At 49.1% G+C, this 9,838-nt stretch overlaps 1 protein-coding gene across 1 annotated transcript; it reads left to right on the top strand.

The window, feature by feature from the left end:
- Window positions 1-4,171: 4,171 nt before the first annotated feature.
- Window positions 4,172-9,579, top strand: LOC121404015. The gene is made up of 2 exons (XM_041592529.1): window positions 4,172-4,915; window positions 5,014-9,579. Exons 1-2 carry the CDS (start codon window positions 4,172-4,174, stop codon window positions 9,577-9,579), a joined length of 5,310 nt encoding a protein of 1,769 aa, XP_041448463.1.
- Window positions 9,580-9,838: the final 259 nt, after the last annotated feature.

The raw sequence follows: 9,838 nt of genomic DNA, 5'->3' as shown, positions 1-9,838 counted from the left end.
CCACACAGAGCTAACGAACCATGGCTCTAGCCACGGTTCTCCCCAAATAGCGGTGTGTCAGCAACTCCGGGAAATAAAATAGTCTTAAGCAACGCTCACAATTAATTAAGAACTCTCGACCAACAACTCTACACATTTTTGTCCACACAACAATTTAAAACACCCCACCTCTTGGGACATTTCGCAATCGACGGCCTACATAAGAAATATCATTTGCGTTATTTCACAATAAGTCAAGCTAGCATAAAATTATCGACCTACCGACCCAAATTCAGATATCACCTTTCCCAACTGCAACTGCACCTTCCGGGATGCAGCCTCAGCAAAAACACACTGCCCCACTAACAATTGTCAACGAAGCACCCAGCTTCGACCCACTTACTAGCCCCACATTTATTGTCGTAATCATAAGTTAGCAATAGGCAATTATTTCCGGGTCTCAGGTGCGATCGCCATCTGCATAAAAGGGCCAAGATCGGCCGAAAGACTAGGCAGTCCATCAGCCCGAACACAAGACACTGAACTAGGCAGTCCATCAGCCCGAATACAAGATACAGGCAGTCCATCAGCCCAAACACAAGACACTGCACAAGGCAGTCCCTCAGTCACACACCCAAGACACTGTACTACGCAGTCCCTCAGTCACACACCCAAGACACTGCACTACGCAGTCCACCAGCGCACCATTCAAGAACGAGTTGAAGCAGCAGAATTTAAGTGAATGAAGAAAGTGAATGGAAAGAAACCAGAATATTAAATAAAAACCAAGAACAATCCAACAAAACCGTCGCCTCATCATTTCTCGCTGCCTACTACATTCTTTTACGAGCCAGCTCGACACCTGAAGTCACCTACAAACTACAAATTGTCTTGTAGCGGACCCTGGACAGACTGATGCTTACCTCAGCCTGAAATAGGACCTCACAATGCATCTCGCTTCCAGATTTCTTTCGCTATCGTTCTATCATTAGGGCTCCTGCATTAGGGCACGGGCAACTCGGCCCGCCTGCCCTTTTTCAGTCTTAAATTGATGGTCATCATTATCGCACTCACGTTCTACCGTCTTGACGAATCACTCACTTCTCTCGAATATTGAACAGACCCTGCGTCTTCAATTTTTCTCGCTTAGATTTGATCAACCGGTACATCTCGCTTTATTTCGCTACACCTACGCACCCCATATTTCGCCTACTTTACAAATAAATAAATAAATAACAAAAAATAAAATAAATAAATGCAGAAGATAGGATACCACTAGAGAACAAAAGAAGACAAAACACTTTAAAACATTAAAATAAATATGAAAGTGCTACAACATAACATTAAATCCATTAATACAAACCAAAATGACTTAGAATTCTAGTTAAACAACGAAAACTTTAGCATTGTTATTTTAGCGGAGGTCTTCTCACATGACCTAGACTTTAGAAAATTATCAAACTATAATTTAATAGAGAAACATAGACAAGATGGCTACGGAGGGGTAGCCATTGCTCACAAAAGGGACTTAAACCTTATAAGAATGAAATTTGAGACTTTTTAATGCAAGCACACTGGCTTTGGTGACTCAGTAAGTAGCAGAAAAGGGACCTTTTTAAGACAGGCAATGCATAATGCTGGATATATGGTTGCAAATGACAGCAGCATTACGTTTAAGAGAAATATTGACAGCAATACTGGATCGGTGTTGGACTTAACTTTTGTGAAGGGAGTAAAAATTGAAAGTTGGAAGTGCGAGAAATTTTTTCTAGGGGCAGCCATAACCATCCTATATGTTTCGAAATTGCAGGCAGACAAGTAAAGATGGTAAAAAAAGTGGTAAAAAAGTTTTTAGCTAAGAATAAATTATTAAAAAAAATAGGGCAGATTGTTACAAATGCTAAAACTGAAAGTTTAGCAAAAAACATAAGTAGCGAAATAAAAGCAATAACGTATGTAATAGGGGAAAAAAGGCCAAAGTTATGGTGGGACGAAAGCCTAGCCAAACTCCTTGGTGGCTTTGCTGAGGCTCAAAAAAAAAGCTAATGAAGATCCGTCTTTTCAAAACTACTGCAGAGCTGTTGATTTGGAAAAAAGCAGTGAGAATAGCAAAAAAACAAGCTATGCTCGCAAAATAACAGAAATCAACATAACTCTAACAGTAAAGAAGCGTGGAGGTTTCTAAACAATCTAAAAAACTGCAACACAGAAACACTAGAAAAATTTGATCCAGAGAAAGCGGGGGAGTTTTTGCAATTCCTAAAAGAGCAAATCCTTTAAAAAAAATTTTTTCCCCCCCAAAAAAAAACAAGTAACATGTAATATTAGCGTCAGTGGATCTGAATAACACGTACAACTGTGTTAATCTTAACTTCCTAAAAATTTGGATGGAAAGTGGACTTCCCAAAACTTATATAGACTGGATCATGTGGCCTATCCTCCTGCCTATCACCACTGTTATTTAATATTTACACAAAAATACTACACCAAATAAATGATTCCGAAACACAAATAATACAATTTGCAGATGACTTTGTCAGTATTTCGCATTGTCAAAATTTTATGGCAGCTGTTACCAACTTGCAGAACAAGCTAGCAGACTTTAATATTCTTTGCGATGATCTTCGTTTTAGTTTTAACCCAAGCAAGTCTGCGGTCTTGTACATGGGATGAGATAGAAGCAATACTATAAACATTGCAATAGACAACGTACAAATACCAAATAAAAAATTTATAAGGTTTCTAGGCAGACTGATAAATGTCAATATGTCATGCACCAGCCATGTAAAATGGGGCCCCCCCCCCTTCCCCCCCCCCCCCCACCCCCCGGGGCCCCGGGGGGTTTTTTCCCTGGGGGGGGGGGGAAGAGGAGGATAAAAGTCATGTAAGTCTACTTGGAATAAAACGTATCTTGAATAGACATACTTGTGTTCTCCTTTCTAACGATTTCCCCCGAGATCGCCCACCTAGCCCACATCGCCCTCTGGATTCCACCCGAAGCCTGCGTGCACCTTCATTTTGGTCCTTCGAGCCGGATACATTAAGCATTGGAGAGATTCCCCCCTACGATCCAGCTTGCAGCGCGGGAACTTTGAGGAACCAGAATCCAAGCTAAGTACCAGCTTTGCTCATTCGAAAACACTCCGTCCGTCATCTGCATCTCCATCCAAGTATATGTATGTACATATCACCTAAGTCCCATTTTCCGCCAACTCTGGCACCCCATATAGGCACTCCAAAGCCTGTTATCGCTCTTAATTGCCTAAACCACTCATGCTGCCTACTCCGTTGGCCCTCTTGCCTGCCTACCGGTCTCCCGGAATCATTCCAAGCGAGGTTTTTCTCCCCCTACAACAGGCACCTCATACATATATGTATGTACAGATGTCCTGCTGCTGAGATCCGTCGCCATTCCACAGGTGCAAGTACGTACATATGTATGTGCACACAATCCGTCCCACACAACATAAAACGCCAATACAAGGAAAATATACATGTTTATTTGTTGCGCATATTACAATTATATCAACATAACATACACAGCTCACATCCATATGTATATATATATTTTTTCACCGGCTTATAAGCACCTTCACATACATACATACGTGCCGGCACTTCCATCCATACTAATACCATACATAATCGCACGGCTAAAACAAATTACACGATCATTAACTAACAATTGCCCGCATATATAAAATAACCCATTAAATATTTTATTTCCGATTGCACCGGCGTACAATACATAACAATACATGCATACATAATACATAAATATGCAAATACGCATTCTTGGTGTTGTGTACATTTTATGTTGAGATCGATAGTCCAAGATCGATAAATGTATACAGGTTGGGGGTACTCGGGTTTTTATTTTTGCCACCTTAGCAAGGCTGCTGCCGCTCATGTGATTAATAATTATAATTGATCGCAGTTGTTATTAAAAAGTGATGATTGTTGAGGACTATTAATTTATCATTAATAATTATATTTTGTTTGGTAATTAATAAATTTCTTTCCGACAACAAAATCATCCAACGAGTGCGCAACTACATATTATAATATTTAAATTCCTCTGACTTACGTGTGCGACGAGTATCAGTCCAACTTCAACGTCCGCCTGTGCACTCTTCCCTCCGTGTACCACAGGAATTGCGAACTCTTCCCATAGCAGATCCATCAGCTTAGTATGCCTTCTGGTGGAAAGAGAGTCAGCAAAAAACTAAAGCGTGTAAGCTCGCAGAGTGACGCCAAGCCGCCCAGCACTTCCGCAGCAGTTACTACACCCACTTCGTCGCGTTCGCCCTCACGCCCGCAAGGTCCGACCACTTCCAAGGTCTGCCCCTCCATATTCGACACCCTCTTGTGTCCCTCACCATCCACGTGCACGGTTCCAGGAACAATGGCCCAATCTGCCGCCAGCTCTGCACGGTCTAGGTTTGTTTTGGCTACAGGCCGGCTCACTCACTTTGACCAGAAACTTAATGCTCCTGATGCGCGCACCCCAACCATCTCTCTTTCTCAAGTCCGCCGGGAACAGATCCGAGGCATGTGGTTGGAGGTCGAATCGGAGTATCGAGCCTGTTCTGCACTTCTAGCAACAGAGGATCCGGATGGTCAAGTTGAGGTCCAAGACATATACGATGAATGTTACGCGGTGTACGAGCAAAGTTTAGCTGAACTCAACGACCATCTTCAGCCCCCAACTGTCATTCCGACCGCGCAACCAGCCGTCCAGGTGCAAATGTCCAACGGTTGCCGCCTTCCCCCATGCGACACGGAGGTTTTCAGTGGAGACTACCAGCAGTGGCCCACGTTCCGAGACCTATTCACCGCCATCTACATAAACAACGCCAGGTTGACTCCGGTGGAGAAATTATACCACCTCAACCAGAAAACGAGCGGTGAAGCCGCTCTGCCTGGAACCACCTTCGTGAGCGTTTCCAAAATAAACGGCTGATACTCAAGGCCCAGTTGAAGATCCTTTTCAGCTTGCCTTCCATCCGATCGGAATCTGGAGCCGCCTTAAAGGAGCTCCAGAGGTCTGTCCACAAGTGCCTCACGACCCTTCAGCACTCCGAGGTGTCCACCGACAGCTGCTTTGCAGATGGCGTGCTGGTGTACCTCATTACCGCGAAGTTACCAAAGGCGACCGTGGAGCTTTGGGAACAATCGGTTCCGAATAAATTCGAGGTTCCGACTTGGCGCGCCATGAACAAGTTCTTAGAGGAGAGATACCTCTCTCTCGAGGCGACCGAGGACGGTCATCCAGGCATCGAGCCGCACTACAATTCCCGTACGAGCCTTCCCACTCCTGCACCTCGACGAGTGAACTCCTTTGAGGGGAGAATCTCCAACAAGGCGCGCACTTGCGACCTCTGTTCCAGGAGCTACCATCCTGTGCGATCATGCCCAGAATTTCTTCGCCTGACCGTACAGGAACGGTCAAGCTACATTCAGCAGAAACAACTCTGCTTAAACTGCTTCGCGCGAGGACACCAACTCCGGGACTGCACCAGCGCGTACAACTGCAGTACGTGCAGTGGACGACACCACACCCTCCTTCATCGGGGCGAGCAGACTCCGAGTGGCTCCAACGATGCTCCCAGTCCTCACACCACACAAGCCCCTACCACCATACAGTCCACTTCCTCTTCTCTTCCTTCGTCCAACGACTCAGCCCGTGTCCAGAGCTATTGCGCTACAAATGTACACCAGGTGCTACTGGGCACAGCAATAGTGGACATTTGTCATGCCGGCACAAGATACAAGGCTAGAGCCCTGATCGACTCCGGATCTGAGGCCACCTTTATTACTGAGCGGATGTTCAAAATCATTCGGCCCACCTTCCAAGCCGTCCAGGCTCAAGTCTCTGGTTTGAGTCAAACGGTAGCGGCCAAGGCCCAGAAACTCTGCCACTTCACGATCGGCTCCGCCTTAAGGCCCGGCCTCCAGGTTGAGACCACGGCGTACGTTCTTCCGCAATTGGCGGGTAACCTCCCGTCATACCCGGTACCGCAGAACTACATGACAGACCTTCCTAAACTCCATTTAGCGGATCCCTCCGTTCATCGCAGCGCGCAGATAGACGTGCTCATAGGCGCTGATATCCTTCCATCCATCCTTTTAAGCGGCTTCCGGTCCAACATTTGTGGCTCGCTCTTGGGCCAAGAGACTATCTTCGGATGGGTCCTATCCGGTCCTGTCGCAGCTGACTCGTCTCGAATCATCTCTTCCTTCACCACGAAGATCTCGGTCAGCTCTGACGTCCGACTCGAGAAACTTCTCACAAGGTTTTGGGAGGTGGAGGACCTTCCAGGGAGACCTACGAGCGAGTCAGACTCCATTTGCGAGGAAAATTTTCTCCAGACCACGCAGCGAGCTCCCGACGGGAGATACATCGTCACTCTTCCATTCAAATGTCCGGAAAAGATAGACTTGGGCTACTCGAGGCCTTCGGCCCACGCCCAGTTTCTGAGAAACGAGCAGCGTCTGCAGCGAAACTTGCCTCTCAAGAAGCAGTACGACGATGTCATTCACGAGTATTTAGAGCTAGGCCACATGAAACAGGTTCCACCTAGTCATGACTCCGGCCACTTCTATCTTCCACACCATGCCGTTTTCAAGCCAGAAAGCACAACGACCAAGGTGCGCGTGGTCTTCAACGCGTCCAGCCCGTCCTCGAACGGAAGAAGCCTTAATGACGTATTGCATTCAGGGCCAGTCCTTCAGTCCGACTTGACCACGCAAATCCTTAAGTGGCGCGTATTCCGTTACGTTTTCAACGCCGACATCAATAAGATGTATCGGCAGATCCTCGTGGCGCCACAACACACTCCCTACCAACGGATAATCTTTCGCAATCCTGACGGGGACGTTTGCGACTATGAACTCGATACGGTCACCTTCGGAGTCAACTGCGCGCCATATCTCGCCATTCGCGTCCTAAGGCAACTTGCACATGAAGTGCATCCTCGGTTCCCAATGGCAAGCGACATCCTGGCCAATTACATGTACGTAGACGACGTTCTAGCTGGTGCACATACCCAGCCTCAGGCAATTTCCGCCATCGCCGAGTTGCGAGAAGCACTCGATTCCGCCGGCTTTCCACTCCGAAAATGGACCGCAAATCAGAAGGGCGTGCTGAGCGACATCCCTCGCGAGCACTTACTGCGAGCTGATTTCCTCGAGCTCGAAGAAAGCAGTATCGCAAAGACCTTGGGTATCCGATGGCAAGCGAGTGCCGACGAGTTTTTCTTTGTCCCTCCCGAATTAATCCATCGGGAATCCTGCACGAAACGCAATGTGTTGTCCCAGATTGCGAAGCTGTTTGATCCAGCGGGATGGCTTGCCCCCTTTGTCATCCAAGCTAAGATGTTCATGCAGGAGGTGTGGTTACGAGAGTTAGGTTGGGACGAGGACCTTCCTGGCGATCTGCGTCAAACGTGGGAGACCTTCCTGCAGAGTTTTCCGGCCATCCAGCAGATCCACATACCAAGGTGGATCCACGTCTGTCCGACTGCCAAGGTGCAGATTCATGGCTTCTGCGACGCGTCTCAGCGTGCCTATGGTGCGGCGATCTACGTCCGAGTGGAGCGGCCGAATGGCATATTCTGCTCTCTCCTGACAGCTAAGACTCGCGTGGCCCCCGTGAGGACGATATCCTTGCCTCGACTTGAGCTGTGCGGAGCGGTTCTTCTGGCAGAATTGTCCGCTGCCATCCTTCCACAGATGCCGCTAGACAGTAGCCAGGTATCCTTCTGGACCGACTCTACCATTGTGCTGGCCTGGCTGCACAAACCAGCGTGCGAATGGACCACGTTCGTGGGCAATCGAGTCGCCAAGATAGCGCGCTGCAACTCCGGCGAGCTGTGGAGTCATGTTCGATCGGAAGACAATCCTGCCGACCTAGCCAGCCGAGGTATAGGACCCATCGACCTCGCGGGGAACGACATGTGGTGGCATGGTCCTGCGTGGCTGCGTCTTCCGCAGTCACAGTGGCCGTGTCCACTGGACCCATTCCCGGAGACTGACTTGGAGAAGCGAGCAGTCAAGGTGCTGCATACAAGTAGCACATCCTCTGACATCCTCAGCCGATTCTCGGATCTCGGGCGAGCTTTGCGCGTGCTTACCTATGTGCAGCGATTCATCCAACGATGCAGAGGAGGGTCAGTCCACAATTCCAACGAGGTAAGCGGGGCAGAGATAGCGGCCGCACTGCAAGCCGTTACCATCGCAACGCAGGGCATGCACTATGCGGACGAACATCGGTGCCTTACAACCAAACGTCCTCTCCCTGCATCGAGTTCCCTACGGAATCTCAATCCATTCATTGACCAGAACGGTGTCATGCGAGCATGTGGCCGAGTCCAAGCCTCCGCTTCCATGTCCTACAACGAGAAACATCCAATCCTACTGCCACCCGCATCCCTCCTCGTTCGCCTGCTGGTGCGCTTCACTCATCACATAGTCCTCCATGGTGGGAACCAGCTGGTCATTCGCCTTCTCCGTGCAACTTACTGGATCCCTCGACTACGTCACGTAGTGAAGGCGGTGATCCAATCCTGTAAGGTATGCGTAATCCATCGCAAGCGACTCCAGACCCAGTTAATGGGGGACCTCCCGTCCACAAGAGTCACATTCTCCAGACCATTCACATACACCGGAGTCGACTTTGCCGGTCCCTTCGACGTCAAGAGCTTCATCGGGCGCGCATGCCGCATAACCAAAGGTTATGTGTGCGTGTTCGTGTGTTTCACCACGAAAGCCATCCACCTAGAGGCCACTTCCGACCTATCCACTGACACCTTCCTAGCCGCTTTCGCTCGTTTTGTCGCGAGACGAGGGTGTCCTCACGAGGTCCAATCCGACAACGGCAGGAATTTCGTCGGCGCATCTCGTGCTCTGGCTGTAGATCTTCTCGAAGCCATCCGAACGCGGACTTCTGCGGTATACAGTCAGCAGGGCTTATCGTGGCGGTTCATCCCTCCGGGAGCCCCACACATGGGTGGCCTTTGGGAAGCAGGCGTGAAGAGTTTCAAGACTCTGTTCCAACGGTCGATGTGTACAGCCAAATATACACTGGAGGAGTTCGCCACCTTACTCTCCAAAATTGAGGCCTGCCTTAACTCTCGACCGATCTCTCCTATGTCCGAGGACCCGAATGACCCGCTAGCTCTAAGCCCAGGTCACTTCCTGATCGGCGGGCCGCTACTCTCCGTGGCGGAGCCTGAAATAAAAGAGAGCGCCTCCTCCATCCTGAACCGCTGGCAACATCTCCAGGCTCTAAACCAGCAATTCTGTTCGCGCTGGAAGACGGAGTACCTACGAGAGTTGCACAAGCGAACCAAATGGCAGCATCCAACAAGAGACCTAGAGGTGGGAGACCTCGTTGTTATCAAGGAGGATAACATCCCCTCTCACGAATGGCGTCTCGGACGGGTACAAAAAACGTACCCTGGGCCCGATGATAAGGTCCGTGTGATAGACCTTAACACTGTCCGAGGCCTTATCAAAAGACCGATTACTAAGGTCGTCCTGCTGCCTATGGAGTCGGAGATCCAGTCCACCTACTCCCGCGTACTACCCGATCCATAAGTATCCGCCTTCTTATCCTTAGGCTTAAGCACAACTCGTCCGTACAACTCTCCTGCACATCATTACTAATCCTCACTTCCGATTTCCGCAGCCACGGTCTCATGATGGCACCCCAGCAGCCCACACGCACCCAACGCAGAAGCACCGAGGGCCAAGCTCACGACAGCAGACGTACCCGAGGTACTATGTCCTACCGTTGCCGAGTCTGCCGAGGCGTCCATCCTCTTAGGAAGTGCGGGCGGTTCCTGCGGCTAAGCGC

Source organism: Drosophila obscura, unplaced genomic scaffold, assembly GCF_018151105.1.
Source record: "Drosophila obscura isolate BZ-5 IFL unplaced genomic scaffold, ASM1815110v1 contig_180, whole genome shotgun sequence".
NCBI lineage: Eukaryota > Metazoa > Arthropoda > Insecta > Diptera > Drosophilidae > Drosophila > Drosophila obscura.
Note: the sequence above shows the minus strand (reverse complement) of the source record. Positions and strands in the feature narration are given on the sequence as shown.